The sequence below is a fragment of the Diplodia corticola genome (assembly GCF_001883845.1).
Source record: "Diplodia corticola strain CBS 112549 chromosome Unknown scaffold43, whole genome shotgun sequence".
Classification (NCBI taxonomy): domain Eukaryota; kingdom Fungi; phylum Ascomycota; class Dothideomycetes; order Botryosphaeriales; family Botryosphaeriaceae; genus Diplodia; species Diplodia corticola.
Window position 1 is genome coordinate 261,876 of NW_017971522.1, and position 24,071 is coordinate 285,946.

General features: G+C 58.7%; 9 protein-coding genes across 9 annotated transcripts; 5 read left to right on the plus strand and 4 right to left on the minus strand.

Annotated features, from left to right (window-relative positions):
- Positions 1-1,298: 1,298 nt before the first annotated feature.
- Positions 1,299-2,777, plus strand: BKCO1_4300095 (fmn-dependent dehydrogenase; the record flags this gene model as incomplete). The annotated part of the gene is made up of 6 exons (XM_020276056.1): positions 1,299-1,378; positions 1,431-1,676; positions 1,727-1,859; positions 1,910-1,990; positions 2,050-2,229; positions 2,310-2,777. 6 exons carry the CDS (start codon positions 1,299-1,301, stop codon positions 2,775-2,777), a joined length of 1,188 nt encoding a protein of 395 aa, XP_020128135.1.
- Positions 2,778-3,221: 444 nt separating this feature from the next.
- BKCO1_4300096 (epoxide hydrolase 1) lies at positions 3,222-4,466 on the minus strand (the record flags this gene model as incomplete). Its single annotated transcript, XM_020276057.1, has 1 exon — positions 3,222-4,466. One exon carries the CDS (start codon positions 4,464-4,466, stop codon positions 3,222-3,224), a length of 1,245 nt encoding a protein of 414 aa, XP_020128138.1.
- A 379-nt stretch (positions 4,467-4,845) lies between these two features.
- On the minus strand, positions 4,846-6,417 carry BKCO1_4300097 (glucose receptor git3 protein; the record flags this gene model as incomplete). The annotated part of the gene is made up of 4 exons (XM_020276058.1): positions 4,846-5,846; positions 5,897-6,032; positions 6,088-6,206; positions 6,267-6,417. The coding sequence occupies 4 exons, from the start codon at positions 6,415-6,417 to the stop codon at positions 4,846-4,848; spliced, it is 1,407 nt and encodes a 468-aa protein (XP_020128137.1).
- Positions 6,418-8,185: 1,768 nt separating this feature from the next.
- Positions 8,186-8,829, plus strand: BKCO1_4300098 (uncharacterized protein; the record flags this gene model as incomplete). The annotated part of the gene is made up of 2 exons (XM_020276059.1): positions 8,186-8,510; positions 8,558-8,829. The coding sequence occupies 2 exons, from the start codon at positions 8,186-8,188 to the stop codon at positions 8,827-8,829; spliced, it is 597 nt and encodes a 198-aa protein (XP_020128130.1).
- A 449-nt stretch (positions 8,830-9,278) lies between these two features.
- On the plus strand, positions 9,279-10,401 carry BKCO1_4300099 (tubby protein; the record flags this gene model as incomplete). Its single annotated transcript, XM_020276060.1, has 2 exons — positions 9,279-9,699; positions 9,761-10,401. The coding sequence occupies 2 exons, from the start codon at positions 9,279-9,281 to the stop codon at positions 10,399-10,401; spliced, it is 1,062 nt and encodes a 353-aa protein (XP_020128129.1).
- Positions 10,402-11,479: 1,078 nt separating this feature from the next.
- On the plus strand, positions 11,480-16,048 carry BKCO1_43000100 (uba ts-n domain-containing protein; the record flags this gene model as incomplete). Its single annotated transcript, XM_020275954.1, has 6 exons — positions 11,480-11,510; positions 11,605-11,753; positions 11,854-11,977; positions 12,030-12,200; positions 12,249-15,958; positions 16,022-16,048. The coding sequence occupies 6 exons, from the start codon at positions 11,480-11,482 to the stop codon at positions 16,046-16,048; spliced, it is 4,212 nt and encodes a 1,403-aa protein (XP_020128139.1).
- A 919-nt stretch (positions 16,049-16,967) lies between these two features.
- BKCO1_43000101 (uncharacterized protein) lies at positions 16,968-17,813 on the minus strand (the record flags this gene model as incomplete). Its single annotated transcript, XM_020275955.1, has 1 exon — positions 16,968-17,813. One exon carries the CDS (start codon positions 17,811-17,813, stop codon positions 16,968-16,970), a length of 846 nt encoding a protein of 281 aa, XP_020128140.1.
- A 1,209-nt stretch (positions 17,814-19,022) lies between these two features.
- BKCO1_43000102 (alpha beta-hydrolase) lies at positions 19,023-20,204 on the plus strand (the record flags this gene model as incomplete). Its single annotated transcript, XM_020275956.1, has 1 exon — positions 19,023-20,204. One exon carries the CDS (start codon positions 19,023-19,025, stop codon positions 20,202-20,204), a length of 1,182 nt encoding a protein of 393 aa, XP_020128187.1.
- Positions 20,205-20,577: 373 nt separating this feature from the next.
- BKCO1_43000103 (aminodeoxychorismate synthase) lies at positions 20,578-23,466 on the minus strand (the record flags this gene model as incomplete). The annotated part of the gene is made up of 1 exon (XM_020275957.1): positions 20,578-23,466. One exon carries the CDS (start codon positions 23,464-23,466, stop codon positions 20,578-20,580), a length of 2,889 nt encoding a protein of 962 aa, XP_020128188.1.
- Positions 23,467-24,071: the final 605 nt, after the last annotated feature.

Genomic DNA, 24,071 nt, shown 5'->3' on the forward strand with positions numbered 1-24,071 from the left:
CGTAGTGTGCTTCGGAACAAAAAAAAAAGTTGCGACATTTCTCTTGTGATGAAGGTTTTGTATCGATCTCATGCCAGCACCGTACAGCTGACGAAGACCGAGTTCGCTTCCGAAGATCTGGCTGTGGAGCGCAAAAAAAAGGAAAAAGAAACTCTCCCGGACAGGCTTGAACTGTCAACCTCCTGATTGCAGCAGACTTTGTACACCGTGAGGTCCCATTAGCCTTTAACAGTCAGACGCGCTAGCCAATTGCGCCACGGAAGAGATGTATCATCTCTTTTGATCCAACCAGATGTTGGAGTGGCAATGATGGAGGAAAGGGTTCGCAATGATGAAATATATACTCATAATTCAGCTCGAAAAAGTTGAGTGACGTCGCAGCAGTCCAGCTTCCTAATTTTCTTCCAACGAAAAGATAAGCCATGCGCAAGGCATGCCCAGAATCTGGTCGGGCGGCATCTGTTGGCGCGTTGCAGCTGCCAAATCCATCACTCTATATCCCATCGGCTCGGGGACGGAAGACTTCGGCTCGACACGGCGCTCATTGGTCACGTAAGCCAGGCGTGCTGTCAACATCCCAATCGACCATAAGATCATCATCACGATTCGCGAACACCGCCCAGCCGGCGTCTATGCGGCCAAGCACGACTCGGCCAGGTGCTACGGCCCACCACGACCAGAAAGGCAGCCCGAGCTGAGCCACCCACCGCGCCAGCTTCTCCATTTGCTCTACGTACGGTTGTGATAGGTAGCCCGAGCTGAGCCACCCGCCGTAGCTTCTCCATTTGCTCTACGGTTGCGATAGGCAGCCTTCCCGATCATCACGTTTGCAGTCAAGGCTCGGCGGAGCGCTCCATCTATCGTAGGACGGAGCCCGGTTGGAGGTTGAAACATTGGGCACGCGCTTCTCCAAATTACTCTCCACTCCCCAGAAACCTGGGGCGCGTCCCCCCCATGTCTCGCTGCCTCGTTCCGCCCGCGCTACACTTGCCAATTTTGCGGAACGCATTCCCAGATTAAGCATGTCCCATGGTCGTTTCCTGGCCGCCGGAGCCGGCGCCTGTCATAGCCGGGTACCTGCGTCTCGACGACTCGCTCACCCGGACATCAACTCACCGCCAAGCCACCGACTATCGGAGCATACCTCGTCTATGCCACATGGACTGCTCGCAGTCCGTTTGCCGTCCGGATGGCTCCGTCGCGCACCATGAGATTTATAAAGCGAGTCTTAGCGCGTCTGCTTTGACCGTCGTCTGCCGCGCCTTTCCCATTGTCGCCGTCGTTCTTTTGCTGCCAACATGCGCTCCTTCCATCTTCTTATGCCCTTCGTGGGCTCTTCCCTGGCAGCCTACCCGTGGCTGAACGAGCCCGACACAGGGTGAGTTACACCGTCTCATGTCGTCGAGGCCCCGCGTCTAAAAGCCATGCAGTCTTGAGCGCGTTCTCGGTGTCGCGGGATACGAGCCCCCGAATGTTTGCCCTGAGCTTGACCAGCTGCAGTGCATCCCGGACTTCGAGTTTGCCGCCAGAAGCTGCCTGAACGCCTCCAGCTATACCTGGTACAGGCATGCCTCTGGTGGTGAATGGTCGTACAGGAACAACCTGGACTCGTTCCAGCAGCTGCGGTTCAGGCCCAGGATGCTCAAGGACATCTCAAACACCAAGAATACCCTGAGGTAAAGCACCTTCCCGCTGCACGGGTTTCCGTTGTCTGACGTGTCCACAGCACCTCCATCTTGGGCCACAACTTCTCTGCTCCATTCTTTATTGCCCCGGCCGCCCGTGCCGCCTATTCCAACCCGGAGGAAGCCGAGATTGCTTTCATGAAGGGCGCCTATGCCCAGGACATCCTCTACATGGTTGGTGGAGCGTGACGCCCATGCTGCGCCTTGTGCTGAGTGTTTTCTAGCCTGCCCTCTATGCCAGCAAGACCATCGAGGAGCTTGCCGCCGCAAAGCCCGGCAACGCATCTCAAGTCACCTTCCAGCAGGTAAGCAGCCTAGCTAGTTTGCGCCCAATGTCACGGGCTGGCCACTGACCGGTCCAAAGCTTTACGTCACGGTCAACGACACCAGCGTCAAGGACAACATCAAGAGGGCCGAAGCCGCCGGTGCCAAGGCCATCGTCTTCACCATCGACGCCGTTGCCGACGGTGACCGCACCCGCGACGCCCGCTACCGCGCTCGTGACAGCCAGGCCACCGACACCGAGGACCTCCAGGCCCTGACCGTAAGCAGCGCTCCCTCCAGCCGAACAACAAAAGCCCTCGAGAACAATAAGCTGACCGCATCAACCAACCCCGACCACAGTGGGACTACTACACGGAGAAGCTGACCAAGTGGACGGACCTGCCCGTCATCCTCAAGGGCGTGTACACGGTCGAGGACGCCAAGAAGGCGGTGGAGGTGGGCGCGCCCGCCATCTACCTGTCGAACCACGGCGGGCGCCAGCTCGACGGCGCGCCCTCGCCGCTCGAGATCGCCCTCGAGCTCCACGAGCAGGCCCCCGAGGTCTTCGAGCAGCTCGAGGTCTACGCCGACAGCGGCGTGCGCTACGGCACCGACGTCCTGAAGCTGCTCGCCCTCGGCGTGCGCGCCGTCGGCCTGGGCCGGTCCTTCCATTACGCAAACGTCTACGGCCAGCCCGGCGTCGAGCGCTTGATCGAGCTGCTGAAGCAGGAGATTGTGAACGATGCCGGCAACTTGGGCTTGTCCAACTTGTGGGACATCAACGCCGATTACTTGAACTTGGATAAGCTGAAGTGCAATGGATGGTAAGCTGAGAAACGCTACGCGCTCTGCTTCTGCTCCGCTGTAGCTCTCTGACGAGGAGGTGGGACTGGGGATGCTGTTATGTAGCTTCTGTGTATACATTACTATCGAAAAATCCGTCATGATGATCTTCTTTGCAGAAGAAGTAGCGTTGGGTTGACTGATGTAGCGGTAAGAAAAACATCCTAGGAGGACCTCCGGCGCACTGCCTGCTCCCACCTCTGGCTTCTACATGCTCTCTAATGGTGAATGGCGTACGACAGCGCCCATGTTGGCTTGAATGTGCAGGGTATTATTGCCGAGCCGAAATGTCAATCTCAGATTCTTGATCTTCCTTGTTTTGTGAATAGAAATCGAGGGATTGATAATCGCGACGGGCCCCAAGCATCAGTCTTGGTGCGGACGATTCTACACATGATCATCTTCAGTTGAAGGTACGCCCAAGCTTCCTCATTCCGAGTACCACTGTCCACAGAAACTTCTCAGATCATCCACCATCTCCTCGGGCGTCTCCAGCGCCGCGAAGTGTCCGCCATAGTCCCTCGCCTTGAACCACTTGACATTCCCCGTCGTCGCCGCGGCCCGCTCCGAGGTCGGGGAGATGTCGAACTTGTAGCTCGTGAAGCCCATGGGCACTGTGATCCTGTTCTCCGGCCGCGTGTTGAACTCGACATAGTCCTCGTGCCTGACGTTCTCGAAGTAGCACAGCATGCTGGTCATGATGCTGGGAGGCGTGAAGAAGTACAGGCACAGCGTCGTGGCGAGACGGTGATTGAAGTCGTCGTCCTGCAGATCCGAATACCGGCCCGGGTCCGTCAGCTCGCGGTACTTCTCGCCCACCCACATCATGATGCCGACGGGGCTGTCGTTCAGCGCCGTGCCCAGCGTCTGCGGCCGCGTGCGCATCTCGACCGCGTACCCCATGTGCCTCTCCTCGCCCGGCGCGCCCAGCCACCACTTCAACCGCTCGTTTGCCGCCTCTTCGCGTCCCGTCAGCCCGCTTGCGTCGGACACGGGCGGCTCGCTCGGGCACATGTTGGTGTGCACGGCGCGGCACGCCGGGAAGCGGCCCGAACCCAGCTCGCGCACCACCCAGTGCGCCCAGTCGCCGCCTTGCGCGCAGTACGAGAAGTAGCCCAGCCGGCCCATCAGCGTGTCGAAGACGCGCGCCGTGTCCTGCAGCGTCCAGCTCCGCCGTGGCGGCGGGCCGGACCATGCGTAGCCCGGGAGAGAGACGACGACGACGTCGAAGGCCAGATTGGGGCCGGCGTCGGCGTCGGCGTCGGCGTCGGCGTCGGCGGATGCTGGCGGGTTGGTGAGCGGGTTTATGACACGCGAGAACTCGTAGAAGCTGCCGGGCCAGCCGTGGACGAGGAGAAGTGGGATGGGTTTCGGTGAGGCGTCGGAGGGGGCGGCTTTTTCGTGGACAAAGTGGACGTCGATGCCTTCGATGCGGGTAGTGAAGTGGTGCCAGGAGCTGATCTCCTCTTGCGCCCTGCTCCAGTCGTATTGGGTCTCCCAGTACTCTTTAAGTCGGCGCGCCCAGTCCAGCGACGCGCCGTAGTCATCGTTGTCGGCCGAGTCGGGCACAATTGGATATTGCGGGAGGCGCGTGTCATTGAGTTTCCGGAAGAGTCTGTCCACCTCCTCCTGGGGAACGGTAGGGTCGAAAGGTTTGATGGCGGTATCGATCATTTTCTCTACTGGTTCCCGATGATGCGGACGTTCAACGAGTAAACCCCACCTTCTTAAACAGACTTCGACTTTGCATCCGCGCTAAAGCAGCTAGACGTCATCGCCGACATAACATCATGGCCTCGATCAGTCCTGACCACAATTGTTGCCAAGACGCAGGTGCGGCGGCTTGTTGGCGCTGCTACCACTGAAGTGATGATCGGGAATTGCGGTCCCTGGCGCTCTTCTGTTGCGGTGATGACGTCAAGTGATGATGAGAATTCCCCGAACGGGAACAGCGCCCCACATACGGGTCAATAAGCGCATAGGGTGAGCTTCTTCGATGGGGATCAGGCCGTTAGTTTGGAGAGAGCCCAGAGACTGCTTTGCGCCGCATTTCTCACACCAACCCTCTTCTCCACGACCAGCCGTACCCCTCATTTCCATCTCTCCCGAGCATGCTCCGCATGTGCTCATTGAAGCCATATGTCAGAGCATTTGCCAAACCCACATATTGCGTCGTGCTCTGCAGGATGAGCAGCCAGCGCGGCGAAGTGCCACTGACCGCCTCGACGAGCCTGTTTGCAATCCCGGGCAGCCATAGTATAACGTACGCAATCGGGTAGGCATTTAGCAGAAGCGTGCGTCGCACTTCCCGCTCCACCTGTGCGTGGCGATGGAAAGCTTGTTGTTGCAAGTGCGTGCGTATCGATGTGGGCGAATCAAAAAGCTCACGTGGTGGTGGGCTTGCCGGTGCAATGGTCGTGTCGATGGTCAATGTTTGTGATGGCTTCTCACGAAGCCTACGCGACATTATTGTGTACGATGGCGGGCGTGAATAGTCGGGGAGGTACATTTCGAGGCCTTGGCTAGGAATGTTGAGGGTGAACTCGGAATTGCGGCAGACTGATGCCTCGGCGTCAACCTTGACATTTGTCGTGGTTGAAGTGGGCGTGGTAGCGATGGACTCGGGGAGCATGGCTCTGAGTGATTCCGGTTGTTGGTTGGTTGTGGTTGAAATGAAGCTCTGCCGGGCTGTTTCAACACGCTCAGACGGCCGTCTGCTCACTCCTCGATCAAGTGCAACAGTGACTTGGGGTAGTTTAGTGTCTGTAGCCACCTGACTAACAGCAGACCGTGGCTTCAATAAGTCGATAGACATTTTTGCTGGACCACGACCAGCTGGAAGTGTGGGGGTGTGAGCACCGAAGGCGGCCTTGCTGCTGGAGAAGTGGCGCTGTATGTAGGTATACATGTAAATGTACATGCATATTGTTGCGACGATGATGCAGAACCGCCAACCATGGCCCAAAGCATAGCGTAGGTCTGTGCGATGCACTGAGATCCAGCACCAGTTGCCACCAAAGGGTTGTAGTGCGCTGAGACCTGCCGCTATGCTGCCTTGACAACAGTAAGCCCCCAGGTGCCTGCGTTGGGGTCGCGTTACTTACTTGTGGTCATGGGGACACACCATACCGACGCGCAAATGGCCAACGTTCTTGACCAAGACTCCGATGGGATATAAGTCTTTTTAATGACGGTAAGGAATGTAAGGAGGGTTATGGCGAGGATGGCAAAGTCTGCAGCCTTCGAAATCGGACGTCAGCATAAGACTACCTCAGCGGGTGAGGATTCCATTTACCTGTACGGATAGCTGGTTGACAAAGCCGTTGAGCTGACACGCCGTACCGCGAATGAGCCCATTTCGACGCTCAACAACGTAAACCCCGGATACGGAGTTGTTGAGCGAGTTAATGAACTCTAAAATGGCGGCTGTTAGTATTCAGATTTCCCAAAAGTGGGTATGCGGGAAGAGCATACCGGTCAGTGCAAGATTGAAGACAAGAGCATGGCGGAAGGAGGGCTGCTGGGGGGCTAATAATACATAGGACAGAAGGACACAGGCTGAGGCAAGGCAAGAAAGCAGACTACCGACCAGTGTTGGCACGCTGATAGCAGGATCATAGTTCATGTCCAAAGCTCAGGAGAAGCCTGGAAGTCATCAACAACGACGAGGGGCCAGTGATGTATGTCGGCAGGGGTAGTGGTGAAGCGCGACGATAGGTGCTCGCAAGAACGTTTGTGTATAAGGTGGAAGCGGTGCAGACCTGTCGACACTGGACAATAAACACCCACGCGGGATATGGCGCAGTCTCTGTCGCCGTCATGAGTGCGGGGAAGCCCGGAGGTGACAATATGTACGGTCGAGTGGCGTCGGTTGGTTGCTAGTGCGAAGCGCCAGGCACAAGCTTCAAACCTTGGTGGGAGTCCTGTCCGTCAGCGGACGCACACGGCATTAGTGCATCCATGGATCAGCCCCAGGATTCCGACACGCGAATCACGGAGCCCGAGATGCTGCTGCCATGCCGCAGTCTATATCAGACCTACGGACAGGACCACGGTAAGCAACTACCTAGGACAGCGGAGACGATGCCGGCGGCCCGTCAGTCTCGTCTTGTCCACTTTCCTCCTACCTAGCCGAATCATTTACGGCTTGATCATCGCCAGGATCGGGGGTTAAGCAGCGCGGGAGGCGGCGACGGCTCTGCCGGACTCGTGCACGGTCAAGGATGGTCTCGACTCCTGACCTAAGTACTTATATTGGATACCACAGGGGACGTGTTGGGGACGAAAGCCTTTGGTACACAAAGATAGCTCTGACTTCCCCGGAGACACTGGGCGGCAGGAGCTTCACCCCGTTAATGAGGAGTTGAGGCCTCGGGTGCTGGGACCCGTGCTGTGAGCTCAGTTCCTCATCCCAATGGCGTCTATTGATTGACATTAGTTGCATTTGGGTTCTGCAGACCTACGCAGGGCTGGGCAAGCATTAGTAAATTGTTGGTCCATGAATAATGCAGCGTGTACAGCGCCGCTGAAGCATGATTCGGCGGCTAGGCAAAAGACTCAGCGCCCTAACGGAGCACGAACGGGGCGGCAGCGCAGGCAGAATTGGAAGTGACAGGTACAGGCGGGAGGGTAGCGGCTGCGGGGCTGAGTTTCGTCGGTGTGGGGTCAGCATGTGCGCTGGCTCGGGATTGGGAAGGATTGTTGTTGGAGAGGTGCTGACACAATTAGTGGCCGACTAGGGGTGCCCGCGCCCGCCCAGGTGCGGAAAAACTCGGCCGGCGGTGGGCTACTAGCGCTGCGCATATGTATAGGCAGGTAGTGTACAGCCCCGCCACCCAGTTCTTTGCCCTTCAAGCCCGTGAGCCTGTCCATCAGAGAATCGCAATCGATGGCCGTGTGCTTTCCGAGCCCGCATTTCCATTTCCATCCGCATCGTTGCTTCAACTGGCCATGTAGGGGAAAAGGAGTCGTCCGCAGCACGTCAAAGGGCAGGGGCGCGCCTGCCGTCTTGAAAATGGTTGCCCTCGTGGAAGGGAATCTCTCCTTCTAAATCCCACACCAGAAAACCCACGAGAGTCTTTGTTGCATGGAGACGTCATAGGAGTTGCTGCCTAAACTCAGCCTTGGTGAGATCGACAAGAGGCTTGGCCCGGCTTCCAATTTCGTACGGCCGCTTGCTGCGCCTGCACAGCCATGCGATCCCTCGCATGTTGGTTGCACGTGCGGTCCTCTTCGCATCCATAGCTGCACCTGCACCACCATGGCGGCAATGGACGTGCCATAATTTAAGACGTCAGCAGTTCCCACCCGCAGCCTCATCCAGCCGCAAATCACTATACACCTCCATCCTAGCCCCATTCCCTTCTCCGCAGCAAAACACCACTTCCGGCAACATGGCGCCTCCCCTTCAGCTTCCGCCCTGCCCCACCCCGATCGGGCTCTTTCCTAGCTTCATTGCGCGCCAGACCGAGCCGCTCGTTCTCAAGGAGAAGGTCATGTCCCTCTCTGGCGACTCCTTCAGCGTCAAGACTGTCGACGGCCGTGCAATCGTCCAAGTCAAGGGCGAGTACTTCTCGCTCAGCGGACGCAAGCATGTCATGGACATGCAGGGCAACGTGATCTTCACCATTCGCAAGGAGCACTTCTCCTTTCCTACCTCCTACTACGCCCAGGACCCGTCTGGCAGGAAAATCCTCGAGGTGCAAAGCAAGTGGAGCTGTGAGTATCTTGTGCCCTGGATGTGTCCCGGATACTGACCTTGGCAGTCGGCTCCTCGAAAGCTATTTGCAGCTTCGTTTCCACCAGCGGCAAGCCGGAGAAGCTCATGATGAAGGGCAATTTCTTCAACACCACTGCCGACATCACAGATGACACCACCGGCCAACTTGTTGCTACCATCGACCGCAAGTTCTTCAACGCGCGTGAGATCTTCGGCGGCCAGCAGACGTACGTCGTGGCCGTTGCGCCTAACGTCGATATGACTGTTATTGCAGCCATGTGTATCTGCTTGGACGAGAGGCGCAACGAGAACCACTAATCTGGTGGCTTGTCTGGGTTTGGCGTTGACCGCTCTTCTGGACGTTTATTTCTATTTCGATACCCAATGGAACGAACTGAACGGTTTATGGTACATGTACACACATACGAATTACGATCGATATTTGTACTGGTCATGTGAATTGTCAAGCCGCTGGTGTTTTCGTCGCGACTCTTCATGAGGGAGACAGACATAGTCATTTGCAAAAAGAGTTAATCTTTCTTTGTCTCCACAGCGGGTACCAGGCGCTTCAGCTGCGGCTGATGCAAGAAACATTGAACATCTGAACGGACAACATGCTTCAAAGTCGTACAGTACAAAAGCGCTCAGACCGGTGTTTCGACTTCTCATGGAATTAGGACGAGTGAATACCTGCATTTTGGCAAATCGCTCTGGGTCTCACTACGCTGATTCGACCAGGAGCGGCTGCATCCGGATCATGACAGGCCATGTCGGAAGCGATTTCGGTGAGGGTTGGACTTTTGGCGAATGAGCGTTGCATCATTGTCCGCATCCTTATCGATAAAACCTGCTCGGATTCCGTCTCCTTCCCTCCCTCCACCCGCACTGCCGTCACTCCACTCACACAAACCATCTATGAATTCGCAAACCTACAGATGACCGCCGGCCTAATGCGGTGCATTCCGCCTTCAAGGCTTGCGCGCGTACACAGGCTTCCTTCTCGAGCGCCACCCGCCGCCATCCCGACTACCTTCCGTCACAGCATCCGCGGTTTCGCAAAAGTACAAAGGCTCGAAGGTACAGAGACAGAAGAATGGTTCAGCGCATCAACGCCTAGCCCGCTGCCACCGGAGCACAAGGGTGAGGGCGGCAAGCCTCCAGATGAACGGACTCTGAAGCTTGGGAAGAGTGAGTGCTTCAAGGTCAAACAGCAGATGAGAACACGCCCATCACTGACGTAGGTACCCAGCAATACGAACCCTTCACGAGCGCCTACCAACCCTCCTAGCATCTCCGCTACCGCAGGAGATACTATCGCCGCACATCACACTCCATCTGTTTCCCTCCACGCACCCTCATTTGCCCACCGTCAGCGGCCGAATTGCATACACGGCAGCACTATGGACGGCGCCGGTGGCTTGGGGACGAGTTCCAGTGGTCGGGAATGTCAGGCTTGAGATATTGTCAGAACGCATGATGCGCAACGGCTGCGATAGCTCGTCTGGCAAGGCGCACGAAAAGCTGATTGTCAAGTGGAAGACATGTGGCAAGACAAAAGGTAAAGGCGTCGGCGCCTTCTACCGTGGAATCTCTGGTAGTGAGCAGGTTGACAAGATTACAGAATTTCTGGGCGGTGATGCAAAGGATGATGAAGAGTTCGTCGGGCTGTTCAAGTTCGAGTTTGATGAGGAGGGCCGCATTCTCACGCACACGATAGAGCACGCCGAAGAGGGCGGTAACTGGGACAAGATGACGCGCGTCATAAGCGTCACGGATTGGTTGCTGGGCAAGGCATGGGGAGCGAAGCAGCCTGCGGGTCTGGCATTGGGGTTTTGCAAGAACGAGGACTCATACAAAAGGCCGCCCCACCACCGGCACGTACAATACTGACATTGATTGCATATGGACATTGGTCTCGGGCGTTTGGGGCGGGACTTCGCAAGCCTGGAGCGGCTGCGTTGTAGATCAGACTTGTACACTATACTCATCCTACCACATTGATACCACTCCTCAGAGCAGCCACCGCTGGCACACTCGGCAACGGCCGGGACTGGGACAACTACTTGTGGGGAAATTCGCCGCGGCCACATCCGTCCGCACGGCTCGTCAAGCACATGCACCGGTGGCGTGTACGGAAGACCAGCGGGGCACACGCCCATTGGCTTATCTGTGATGCGCTGCATGTACAGAACCGGACTGGCGGGCGACGTCTTGTCGTGGTTTCCTGGCAGCAAAGCACGCAGTTGGTGGAAGGGCGCGCCAAAACATCCAGCATGTGGGCCGCCTGAAGCTGGCCGCAGCAGGCCGCGGAACACCGGCAGTGGCCTCCAAGAGCGTCGAGCAGGAAATTCGGCGTGCACCAGGCTGGCAGACAGGCTGGCGCCCGGCCAACAATGCGGCTGCTCGAGGCGCTGACGTCGGGCTGCGGCCATGGTGACACAGCAGTGCCGTGGTGCGTGCAACGGCGTCGGGGTCGAGCAATGGCAAGGCTCGCGCTCTCTCCACGAGCTTGCGGCCGCCACCAGGCCGGCTAGACCGTGACGCATGGGCGCGGGCTGCATTGGCTGGGCGGGCGGAGCGGGCCATTGGAGGGCTGGGTTGATGCAGCTCCGCTCAGCTGCAGCGTCCAGCCAACGATTTGTTGCCAGGAAAGTCACGCTCCGCGATTCGCGGTGCCCCGTGCGGTGCATGGCGAGCGCCAGCAGCCGGGACACCTCAAGCACTCTCCCGAGCTTGGGACCTTGCTCACTACTCACCACAGCATCGCCGCTGTTGTTCCATCCCACCCTCCTCGCTGTCGCCGCGGCCCGCTGCTCTGCCCCAGCTCGCGCCGCGCCTCAGACCCCATCGCCCGCCCTCTGCAACCGCGCCGGCCGAGCCGTCACCCTGACCCTGACGCCCGCCGCTCCGCCCGACCTGCCCCAGCCACCCATCGCATGCTGCGCGTCTGGCAGCCCAGCGGAACATCATGACGGATCCATCGCAAAGCATGGAGCTGAGTGAGTCTCCCGCCCGCCTCCCGCTCGCCGCTAGCCGCTCCCGTCCCAATCGTTGCCTGGAGCCTCCCGCTGACCGTCGGCGCCGCGCATGCAGATACCCCTCTCAACCTCACGCCCGAGGAGAAGCGCGTGTTCGGCGAGCTCTTCCGCCAGGCCGACACCGAGCAGATGGGTGTTGTTACCGGCGAGGTTGCTGTCAAGTTCTTCGAGAGGACGAAGCTGCCGCCGCAAATCCTGGGAGAGGTGCGTCCCTGCTGTCGCCTGCCGCAATGCGCCACACCATATAAGCACGTCGCAATCGAGAGCAGATGACCGCTGACTGAGGCTATGTCGCGCCACACAGATATGGCAAATTGCCGACACAGAAAACCGGGGCCTTCTGACCTCGTCTGGCTTCTGCCAAGTGCTCCGTCTCATCGGCCACTTCCAGGCGGGCAAAGCGCCTACTCCTGAGCTGGCTTTTCAACGTGAGTGCGTTCCGCACAGCTGCAGGCAAGGACTGACGCGAACTTCAACCAGCCGGCCCGTTACCCAAGTTCGACAGCTCGCCGCCTTCAGGACCCGCTGCCCCCGGTCCCATCCAGCCCCAGATGAGCGGTCCCATCCGCGTGCCGCCGTTGGCACCCGAGCGCGCCGCACAGTATGCTGCACTCTTTGAAAAGTCAGGGGCAGTGAATGGAGTTCTCCCAGGTATATCATGGTGCGAGGTACTCAAGAAGAGATGCTGACTGGCAACAGGGGAAACGGCCAAGAACATCTTCGAGAAGGCGAGACTACCAAATGAGACCCTTGGCCGTGTCTGGGCGCTCGCGGATACGGAACAGCGGGGTGCTCTGGGAGTCACAGAGTTCATCATCGCCATGCACTTAATACAGTCCCTGAGCAGCGGTGCCATGAAGGGTCTGCCTTCCTCCCTCCCTGCAGGCCTTTATGAGGCAGCATCTAGGCGCGGTCCTACAATTCGCGCTCCTGGTGCTCCCCAAGGTCCCATCCCCCGTCAGTTCAGCGGCCAGAACACCGGTCGTACACAGAGCCCTATGAGCGGAAGGCCGCAATTTGCAACTCCCCCGCAGTCTGCCCAGCCTACTGGGAACGACTGGCTAATCACGCCCCAGGAGAAGTCATCTTATGATAACCTGTTCAGCAAGGTTGATACTCAGGGCCGTGGCTTCATTACTGGCGAGCAGGCCGTTGTCTTCTTTAGCGATTCTGGGCTGCCGGAGGAGGTTTTGGCAGCAATCTGGGACCTGGCCGACATAAACTCTGAAGGCCAGCTCAACCGGGATGAATTCGCAGTTGCCATGTACCTAATCCGCCAACAGCGGCCCAAGCCTGGTGTCCAATTTCTGCCACCCTCTCTGCCGCCTGCTCTGGTGCCCCCTTCTTTGCGCAGCAATGCCAGGCCTCCGACCCAAGCTCCACCTCCTGCCACTTTCGGCACCGCCGCTCCATTCCCTGCTCCTGCTGCTCCTGCCGTCCCTCCTCCCAAATCTGCTTCAGAGGATCTGTTCGGCCTCGACGCATTTACTGCTTCTCCACCCGTGCAGCCGCAGTCTACTGGTGGCTCTGCTGCAAACTTCGGCGTAAACAAGGATCCGTTTGGCAACGGGGCAGCTTCTCCTGTATCTCCCTCGCGCGGTACTTTCCAGCCAACTCCGCAGAACCCGGCGAGCATCTTCAAGCCGTTCATGCCGTCATCTTCCTTTGGTCAGACCTTGACCGCTCAGGGAACTGGTGGCTCTGGCTCGCAGCCTCGCAGTCCAGCGCCTCCACAACCCTCCGCGATGGATGACCTCCTTGGCGACAACGATCAGGAGCAGAGTAAGAAGCTTACAGATGAGAGTGCTGAGCTTGGAAACATGTCGAACCAAATCAATACTCTGCGAACGCAGATGCAAGAGACGCACAACAGAAAGGCCTCGACCGAAGCGGAGCTCAACACCACGAGCGCCCAAAAGCGTGATTTGGAGACGCGTCTCTCTCAATTCAGGTCTCAGTACGAGGCCGAAGTCCAGATTGTAAAGCAGCTTGAGGAGAGATTGAACGCTTCTCGCCAAGAGACAAGGAAGCTTCAGCAAGAGATGGCCATGATCGAAGGGTCCTACCAGGATCTCTCAAGCCAGCACCAACAAGTTGCCAGTGCTCTCGATGCTGATCAGCGCGAGAATGCCAACTTGAAGGAGCGCATCCGTCAGACCAACGTCGAAATCGGGCAGCTCCGGCCGCAGCTTGACAAGATGCGTTCAGAGGCGCGTCAGCAAAAGGGCATGGTTGCTATCAACAAGAAGCAGCTTGCTACAAACGAGGGCGAGCGCGATAAGCTCAGGAACGAAATGAGTGAGCTGACGAAGGCTGCTCAGGAAAGCTACAACCGCAGCCCGGAAGCAACTCCCGGGCCCCCTACCGCCGGCAGCCCGGCACCCTCGAATGCCAGCCATAGCACTAACCCCTTCTTCAGAAGGTCGCCTCAGCCCACTGAGAACACCATGTCTCCTTCTGGCTTCTCCCGAGAGGCTAGCCAGGCCAGCTTTGACAACTTCTTCGGCCCGTCAATCTCCTCTGGTCAGACCAGCGCGCCAACGACCGTCCCTGCCTTTTCTGCACCGTCTGGACAGTCCGTCCAGTCCTCTGAGCCAGGCGTTCCTACGCCATCCACGTCGCCCCCCCTCTCGCAGTACCACGAGTCGCCGCGTGTTGGTGAACCTCCCGCACCACCGGAGTCTCGCCAATTCTCCTCCAGCATCCTGCCCATTCGTGAAGGGGCGGCGCGCCAGGGCTCCTTCAGCTCCTCGATCAAGGCTGCTCCGCCGGCTAGCAGGTTCGGCACTGGTGGAAACGAGACTCCAACGAACGCCCCTGGCTCCCCATCTGCATCTACTGAGCCCGCCAAAGATACCTCTGCACCTGAATTTGGCCCTTCGCCCTTCAACCGCAACTTCACTTCCTCGCCCGCCGCCAGCCATGTCAGTGATGCTGCGCGGTCTGCAAGCGGTGCGGAGCGCAAGGATACTTTCCAATCCTTTGGTCCTCCGTCAACTTCTGCCGATATGCCCGGTTCCTTTCCTGAAGTGAGCACACCTCTGCAGCCTGAAGCTACCGGCCAAAGCGCCATGAGCGACCGCAGCAAGGGCAGCTTCAGCTTCCCGAGGTCTGACCCCTTCGGCTCTCAACCCCAGCGCCAGGGATCTACGGCCAAGGCCGACTTTGATGCGGCCTTTGCTGGCTTCGGTTCAGGCAAGCAGTTCCAAGAGAGACAAAACACCGGGTCATCTCTGAACGGATCCGTTGGATCGGCATCCAAATTCAACCAAGAGTTCCCTCCGATTGAGAATCTGGGTGGTGACGATGATAGCGAGAGTAACAGCGAACATGGTTTCGATGACAACTTTGCCCCTTCTTCCCCTCAGGCTAAGCGGGATGAAACAGCTCCAGCGCCAGCCACAAGCGGCCCCGAAGGTACGGGAGACTCAGGTAATCCTTTCTCCCGCGACACCAGCAACCTTCCCACTCCCAACGCCCAGAAACCACCCCCTACCTATGAGCAGACCGCAGGCAGCCGTAATGGCGCCAGAGGATCTGACTCCTTCCCGCCCGAGTTTGGCGGACTGCTGCCTTCTCGTCAGGATCCCACGGCCCAGTCTGGATCGCAATCCCCAGAGAAGACCTTCAGTTCGCCCGTGCTCACCCCTGGTCAAACCCTCTTTGGAGGTTCCAGCGCTGCTGGAAAGGCTCCAGCCACCGGCCCCTTTTCTCCTGGATCGACCTCGAATGCTAACACACCATCGTCAACAGTGCCTTCAGATGCTTACCACTCCGCGCAATCTTACCCCTCCACGGACAAGGCCGCCTCGCCCGCGAACCAGGCTCCCGGCAAGCAGTCCTTCGGCGATGATTTCGATGCCGGATTCGACGACCTTGCCGAGGCCAAGGATGACACCAATGCCCACGACGACGATGACCTGTTTGGCTCGAGCCACCATGAGGGTCTGGATGAGTTCAACCCGGTCTTCGATAGCCCGGCTGCCAGCAAGAGCAACACAATGGCCAGCCAGGCTACCCCGACTAACAATGCAAGCAAGAACCATGGTGAGGACTCGTTCTCGGACTTTGAACATCTCACCCAGAGCTTCGCCTCTTCAAAGCCGGCAACGGCAAGCGGTGGCGCCTCCAGTCACGATTGGGATGCCATCTTCTCCGGTTTGTCTGATAGCCAGCCAGCACCCTCGACCGGTGGCAACACTGCGCCGCAGACTGCAGATAACAGCCAGATGCTGGGCGCTCCCGAGCAGGCGGCAACCGGGGATGATGGGGAGAAGCCACATCTCGCCAGGGCACTGAGCGCCGGTACCGAACATGACGACCCGATTCTGAAGAACCTGACTGGTATGGGCTACCAGAGGGCCGATGCTTTAGCCGCGCTAGAGAAGTTCGATTATGACATTAACAAGGTATGCCGTGAAGAGGGAGTGTGAGAAGACGGATAGTCAAACTGATACCACCGTTTGAACTAGGCTGTCGAGTTCCTCTCGGGCAAGTAAACGAGTCGAAGTTAACCTTCTTCGTTTTGTCCATGCTTGGGAAATGACCTCTCAATTCATGCCATTTCTTTGCGGCATTGTTGCTTCCTTTTGCTCTTCCGAATGGAATGGGCGCTTGCACCTTAATCTCTCTCTCCCGCGTCTTCACCTGTGAAGAGCGGAGTACTCGTCAACAACTCTTTTTCCTTTATCAACTGGACCAGAAAGGTGATAATTTTCATTTGTTGGGAGATGTTCTCGGGCTCCCCAATCACTACTACTGTAATTCATTCATGTGCGTCCTTTTGCGGTCTTGTCTGTTCTTCTTCCCCCTCTTTTTTTGTTTTTTAAAGCTTCCATACTTCTGGTTTTGGGTTTCCTTCAGATGAAGGGAAGAATCTCTTGTTCAGAATTATGGTCATTGCGTGGAACTTCTTTTTGAAAGGAATTTACGTAGCATAGCGAGAGCGCCTTACAGCAGCACACACGCCAAAGGAATGGTGGTTGTTGGTAGCCATCGTCTTTGTCGTTGTAACAATGGAGGAGTCCTTTTATAGCACAGCACAAGCATCATGAAGCGGAAGCGGGGGCAAAAGAGGAACCGGTCTTTGCAAAGCGTGCAAGTGGTCAGCTGTATTTGTCTCTATATATACCACCGGGTTTTGGCTGTTCTTGTCCCTTTCACTTCCGCTCCCCGGCGTTGCACAACCGCACCACGGCCAGCGACGCTCTGTTATAAACCATGTATTACTACGAAGTGAAGACGCAACCCCGACATGATGGCGGCACCCAGGCCGGATGTGGTTTGTGGCCTCGTGCACGGCATGCCGAGTGGTATATGTGCGTTTCTCGTCTGATTTTTACCGTCAGCCATCACCTCGGATAGCCAACAATGTGTTGTTCTCAAGCCCGACGGTAAGAAAAAGAGGAGAGGGAGATTTTACCCAGCCTGCCAACTGTTCCTGGCGACGACGTAGGCGCAGATGGGGCAGGTCAGCACCGCCGCCGGCACGGCCAACAACGCCAGCACCGGCACCACGATGCCTTTGTACAGGAGAGGGTTGTCGCCGATGCCGTGCAGACGCGCCTCGATGCGTTCCCTGCGCGTGGGGTTCCGTCGTCGCTGCGGGGTGGTGGATCCCCCCTCTTGATCGGTAGAGGAGCAGGAAGAAGCAGAGGTGCAGGAGCTCGTCGGTGTTGCGAGGTCTGGTCCTCCTGCCCCTTTGTCGTCGACGTCGATGGAGAGGGTGGCTGAGGGGCTGCTGGTGGCCGGGAGCTGGGTCTTCTTCAGGGCGCGGAGGAAACGACGGTGCTTCTTCTGACTACTACTGCGGCGGTGGCGGCGGCGGCGGCTGCGGCTGCGGCAGCAGTAGAAGCGCTTGCTACTGCTGCCGTCTAGATTGACGTGAAGAGAGTCGGATGAGGTGTGTATATGGTGCGGACGATAGGCCGCGAGCGCGGTGGCGAGGGATTCGTCAGAAAGGTATGCAGACTTGCGTTGTTTGCTACTTTGGATGCGCGGAAGGAGTTCGCAGAGGGAGCGATACCGGCGGCTGAGGCGCGACGGCTCAAGGCCATCGCCTTTGAGGGGATGATGGATTTCGCCGATGTTACTGCCGCCGCCGTCGTTGCTGTCGTAGCTGCTGCCGAGGTCACTTGCATGAAGTAACGAGCTTGGCTGGGTGCTGTGCAGTGACGGCGTAGAGACGGTCGATGATGAGGATGGGGTATCTGGTGGGGAGGAGGAGTCGATGTGAACGGAAAGAGAAGGTTCCGGGTCGAACATGACGAGGAGGATAGGTGACCCTCTGGTAAGGACGACAGAGGGGATGAGGATTTCAGCGGTTAAAGATGGATGAGGGAGAAGAATGGCGGACAGGCGCCTGGCGAAGCCGAAGAAACATTTTCTGCGTTTGGAAGTTGCGACCACGGCATCATCTTGCTTGTCTTTCCTTGAGCTCGTGTCTGGCTCACGCGGTCCATGGGCCTTCTCGATTTTCACTTTTGTGGCCGACGTCAAAGACGTACCTCATACCTTGATATGGGTAAGATGACTAGCAGAGTGCATGGTGTTCTCTGCATCGGCGAAACCCCTTGACGAAGGCTTTCCTCATACGGAAGGTGGCATCCGCAGTGGTCTCGACAGCGCTGAAGTCCGGTTCCTGCCATGAAAAGTCTGCAAGGAGAGTTGGGAGTTGGTCGTACGACCATGGCGACAGCCAGGGGTAGCGAAAAGTGGTCAAACGAAAGTGTTCAGCTCGACTGCACACTACAGCTTCTCACGAGCGCTGCTAGGCGAAATGGCTGTGAGTTCCGGGGCTAAGGCAAGGCGCCTTTATTGTTTACGACGGGCCTCGGTCGAGAGAGGCGCGCTGATTGGCCAGCACCGGCAAGGATTGGTCTCGGTTGGGCTCGGGAATCGCCTCAGCCGTCTTTCGATCCACCGCGAATGCGGATCATCAGTCGTACCCCGGCATGTCACTTGTAGATCTAAACGTCACGAAACGCCTAGCGTGGCCTCGCCTCTCCTTTTCGAGACCTCAACGCTGCCTAGAGCTCACTGCTTGTCGTCTCAACCCGGTTCCTGCTGTTCTCCTTGCCCGGCAGGCATGCGAGTGCCGTCGAAACACACGGCCTTGTTGGCGGACAGACGTCCAGAATGCTCCGGCGGCGTAGATATACGAGGTGGTGCAGATCGCGCCAATGTGCCGAGGCACACAAGGCTGATGAGAAGCGGGAGTCGAGCCGTTTTGGACATTCGTCGTGTCGAGCAATGCTCCTTTTGGGACATGACGACTCGAGCATCTGCCACTACCTCTGCTCCTTCCGGGGCATGGGCCGGCCCTAGCTCCCGCCCATCGGCGTATCTTCATTTACTGGGCCTGTGGTCTGCTCACCTCTGGGCTACCACCTCACGCCGACGCGCCCTTAAAAGCAACCATGGCCTGCGGACTGCCAACTGGCCGCCATCCTCCAATCCATCCGTCGATCCAAGATGCCTTCGCTCGCTACCACTGCCATCCTCCTCGCCGCCGCCGGCCTGAGCGCCGCCGCGCCCGCCACCATGGCCAAGCGGGGCCCGACCTGCTCCGAAGTCAAGCTTTCCGTCACCGTCAGCGCCGAGAACCACGTCGTGCCGCAGTACCTCATCGACGGGCTCAGCGCCACCAGCCTCACGGTGAGCGGCGTCGAGTCGCTGATCAACGGCGTGGGCAACGAGCTGGAGCTGGCCGTGGTCAACGGCACCTACAACATCGCCGGCCTCTTCTGCGAGCCCGAGGTGCAGGTAGCCGGCCGGTCCAACAACGTGCAGCTGCTCGTCCACGGCATCGGCAACGACCGCCACTACTGGACCGGCGGCGTCGGCGCGGTCGAGCGCTACTCGTGGATCGCGCACGCGTCCAAGCAGGGCTACCCGACGCTGGCCATCGACCGCCTGGGCGACGGCAAGTCGGACCGCCCGGACCCCATCACCGTCGTGCAGAAGCCGGTCCATGTCGAGATCGTGCACCAGGTCGCGCAGGCGCTGCGCGCGGGCACCATCGCCGGCGTCGGCCGCGCCTTCTCGCGCGTCGCCTACGTCGGCCACTCGTTCGGCTCGCTCATCGGCAACACCATGGCCGCCCGCTACCCCGACGACTTCGACGCCATGCTGCTGACCGGCTACACCAGCGAGATCAAGCAGGCCATCCCGGGCTTCCTCGTCACCTCGGGCGGCGCCCCCGCCGCCCTCGTCGACCCCGCCCGCTTCGCCTTCCTCGCCAGCCAGCCCGGCTACCAGCTCATGTCCTTCGAGTCGGGCGTGCGCGGCCTCGTCTTCACCAACACCCCGTCCGAGTGGGACGCCGCCATCGTCAAGTCCGAGTTCAAGAACCGCCAGACCCTCACCCTCGGCGAGGCCGTCAGCACCCTCTTCGTCAACGACGTCGCCGAGAGCTTCACCAAGCCCCTCCTCGTCCTGACCGGCCACAAGGACCAGTTCTTCTGCGCCCTGGCCCTGCCGCTGCTCGGCGAGGGCAACTGCTCCGGCTACGGCGCCAAGACGGCCAAGCTGTTCCCCAAGGCCAACTATCGCTTCCAGGAGATCGCCAACACTGGCCACGCCCTGAACTTCCACTACACCTCTAACGAGACCTTTACTGCTGCTCATGACTTCTTGAAGAGCGCTGGCTTTTAAACGGGACCAAGAGATTGGAGGCGTGTTGATGATGCGGATTAATGTGGGCAAGTCCTGCAAATTACTGTTTAGTGATAATGTATATACCTGCGAGACTATATTTAACGACCCTGTCTGATCAGAAAAGTGTCCGTTTGCGTTTGCTTCGTCTGAAGAATCCAAGGAAAAGAAACTGTGAACCGTGTACATTACCGTTCGAGCAAATTCTGCTTGGGAGCGTTGAGCTCCACACGGACAATCCCAAACACGTACCCCATCCCATGCTTTTTGCTGTTGAACGCTCCAAGTTGCCGCCGGCCGCCGTTGTTACATGGGTCCCAAAAGTAAGGGGGAAAAAAAAAGGAAACCAAGAACGCCGGATTCGAAACCCCCCTCAAACATCCACCTCCACCCCCGCATCAAACACCCTCAACGCACTCTCCAGCTTCACCACCATTTCCGCGTACTCTCCCTCAGGCGTACTCTGCGCCGTCACCGCCCCACCCGCACCCACCCTCCAAATCTCCGTTCCGCTCCCCTTTTCCCCTCGCCCATCCTCTTCTTCTTCTTCTTCTTTCTCTTCTTCCTCCCCTCCTTCCTCCCCGTCCCACCGCCAAGCCGTCCTGATGACGACGGCGAAGTCGCCCCCGCCGCCGACGTCCAGGTAGCCCAGCACCCCCGAGTACACCCCGCGCGGCTGCCGCTCCTCGATGCCGTCGAGGAGCTCGCACGAGCGCTTCTTGGGCGCGCCCGTCATCGATCCTGGCGGGAGGGAGGCGTGGAGGATGGCGATGCCGGTTGCTGGTGCTGATGTTGATGCTGTGGGGTTGGCGGCGGTGGTGGTGGCGGTGGCGGTGGTGGTGGTGGGCGAGGAGGCTTGGTCGTTGGCATCGTCGTCGTCGTCGTCGTCGTCGTCTATTGCGCGGTTTTGGGGAGGCGCCACTGCCGCTGTCGCTGCTTTTTTGTGGGAGATTGATGTTTGTGTTGAGGACGAGTAGTGGTGGTGGTGGTGGTGGTGGTGGTGGTGGAGGAGGGGGTGCGAGGCGGAGACGCCGGGGCAGGGAGACGGGCAGGGCGAGGGGGCGAGCGACGAGGTCTGCGACGATGCCGCCGTGCTGGCGGGGAGGTCCGAGTCTTCCGACGAGTCTTCGGGGTTCCAGCCGGCGGTGGTGGGGAGGACCGTCCTGGGAACTACCGGCGGCTGCTGCTGTTGTTGTAATAGCAGCTCCTCCTCCTGCTCCCGCTCCTGCGCCGCCCACCGCCCCGTCAGGTCGCCCTCGATGACGCTTACCAGCTGGAAGACCGTCTCGTACTCCTCGACGCCCATCAGCTTGCTGACGCGCACGTTGCCAGCGCCCACCACGCCGTGCAGGTCGTGCCGCACTAGGTCGACGATCATCAGGTTCTCGGCGCGCTCCTTGGAGCTGTTGAGGATGCGCGTCGCTTCCGCGAGCGTCACTTGGCCGTCCTTTTTCTGGACGGTGCCCTTGATGGGTCGGTATTGGCAGCGACCTCGCCGCGTCCATGAGAGGAACCGCTCCGGACTGCTGCTGAGGATGTCAACGCCGCTGCCTGGAGGGCCGAGGCGGATGTAGCCGCCGAAGGGGGCGGGGTTGAGATGGCGGAGACGGGTGTAGAGGTTCCAAGAGAAGGTGTTGGAAGAGGTGCGGGGGAGGTGGATTGTGGTTTGCGAGGTGAGGCAGAGTTCATAAGAGTCGCCGGCGCGGATGGACTCCTGGCAGGCGCGGACCTTGTTTTCGTAAGAGGCACTGAGGGGTATGGAGACGACTGATTCTTTGAGGATGGACGAGAGGTTGGAGGAGGGGTTCTGCGGTGAGTAGGAAGCTAGTGTTCTGAGTTTCCGAGACGTTGACTGGACCCAGGACGAATCTTCGTCTCGAATGCTCTGAATGTATATCTTTTGGGCAATGTGGTCGACGACGATGCTTCGGGTGACGAAAACGAAGGCGAGATCGGGCTTGCGGAACTTTCTTGCGCCAGAGTCCGGTGTTGGCTTGACATTAATGGTTTCCAGTCCAGCTTCGTACGACACGAACCCTATCAAACCGCCCCAGAATGGTGAGTCTACAGGCCCTTGTGTAACGTTGATCGATTCCATTAAATGCTTGAGGTATGACCACACGTTTGCTCCTTCTTCACGGTGCAAGAGATCTTGTCCGACCCGAAGCTCCAAGGTTTGGCCCTCCACAAAATATTCGACTCGTAGGTTTCTTTCTGTCTCCAGACATCCAATGATGGATTTGCTACCGGTCTCTCCGCGGATCGGTTGTTTCTTCTTGTTCAAACCAGACTCGAGAACGGCGGCTTCGCGACCAGGTATTTCAAGCAGTTCGCAGATGGCGCGAACATCGCCTTCGGTAGATGGAATGCACTGATACTCGACGCGAACACCAGGACGGTTCACGAGAGAAGCTTGGAGCAAACGATAGTGAAGACCATCCCAGCAAGTGTCCTTTGGGGAGGGGATGCCATTTTGAAAGCCCTGGCCGGTCGCTGAGGACTTCACCAATTTGCTGCTTCCTCGCCGGTGTCTCCGGGATGGCCGTGACAGTAGCCACCTGCTCGCTTGGGCCCACCAATTTTGGACTATTCCGGCACCTTCGGAGTCGGTGCAGATAGACTCGGGATGATATTGAACGCCCCAAAACGGCTTGGACATGTGCTCTACCGACATCAACACGGGTCCGTTTTGGGCACTGTCACGATCCCAGGCCAACGGTTTTAGGCTCGGGCATTGCGCCGAAGGCGACCATAGGTCTGACGGTGGGGAAGAAGGAGCCGGCTTGACGTGAAGCGAGTGGTACTGGGTGGCATGGACTTCACGCAGATTTTCAAACAGGGAGTGGCCGCGGTGGTGGACGCGGGTGATGATGCCATGGCGTGGTTCCGAGAGCCTCTCGACGGTAGCACCAAAGGCGTGGGCAAGACTCTGGAAGCCCAGGCAGATTCCAAGGACGGGCAGGAGATGATCGTCGGGCAGAGTCCATAAGCTTGAAATAAGGCCGGTATCCTGGGGATTCGCTACTGTGCCGGGACCAGGGCCGGCAACGACGGCGTCGAAAGCGTCCAAGTAACGGTAGAAGTCGGCGGGAGAGGCGGGGGTGAAGTGTGGATGGTCGATGTGGATAGAAGTGACGTGGGCGTTGAGTGCCTGCTGCAGCAGGGCAACAATGTTGTTGGCGAATGAGTCGTAGGCGTCGATGAACAGAATGCGGGGGGCCGCACAGATGGCATAAGGGTCCATGTCGCCAGGCAAGGACATGGGGGAGAGCTGCAGGCACGCAAAAGCAGAGACTGCCGGGAGAGGGTGCTCGGCGGCGAACGGGCAGACGACGAGCCCAGAGCGAAAAAATCAGGCCGGGATGCCGGATGGAGTCCGAGATGAATCAAGGCTCGGCGCAGCGAGGCGAGACGCTGCACGGCTTGACTCGTGCCGACATGGAGGTAGATGTACCTAAGGGAAAGCAAGGCTTGAGATGTCGCCGAAAGTAGCCGCACGGGCGGCGCCGGGGAGAAAAAATGTCATCGGCACGTCGGGGGTTATCTGCTGGCGTGCCGTCCCTGCGTCGCGCCACTGGGGATCGCCAGCCTTACCAGCGCCGCGCACGCGGCCATCGTGCGATTGGCTGGCCGCATACCTAGGTAGTACGTAGTACGGATTACTGCGATGGTGAAGCGGCGCTGGCACTTTTGGCCGAGTCGAGTACGGATTACCGGGCGTGGGTCTTGGGGCGGGCGGGCGGGAATAACAGAAGCGCGCGGCGGGTCATCTATTAGACTCGCGGGGAGCGCAGGGGCTGCAGCGGCGCCCGCGAGAGACGGCTCTGGAGTCGCATGCGTCGCAGCCACCGACGTCGGGCGCACGGG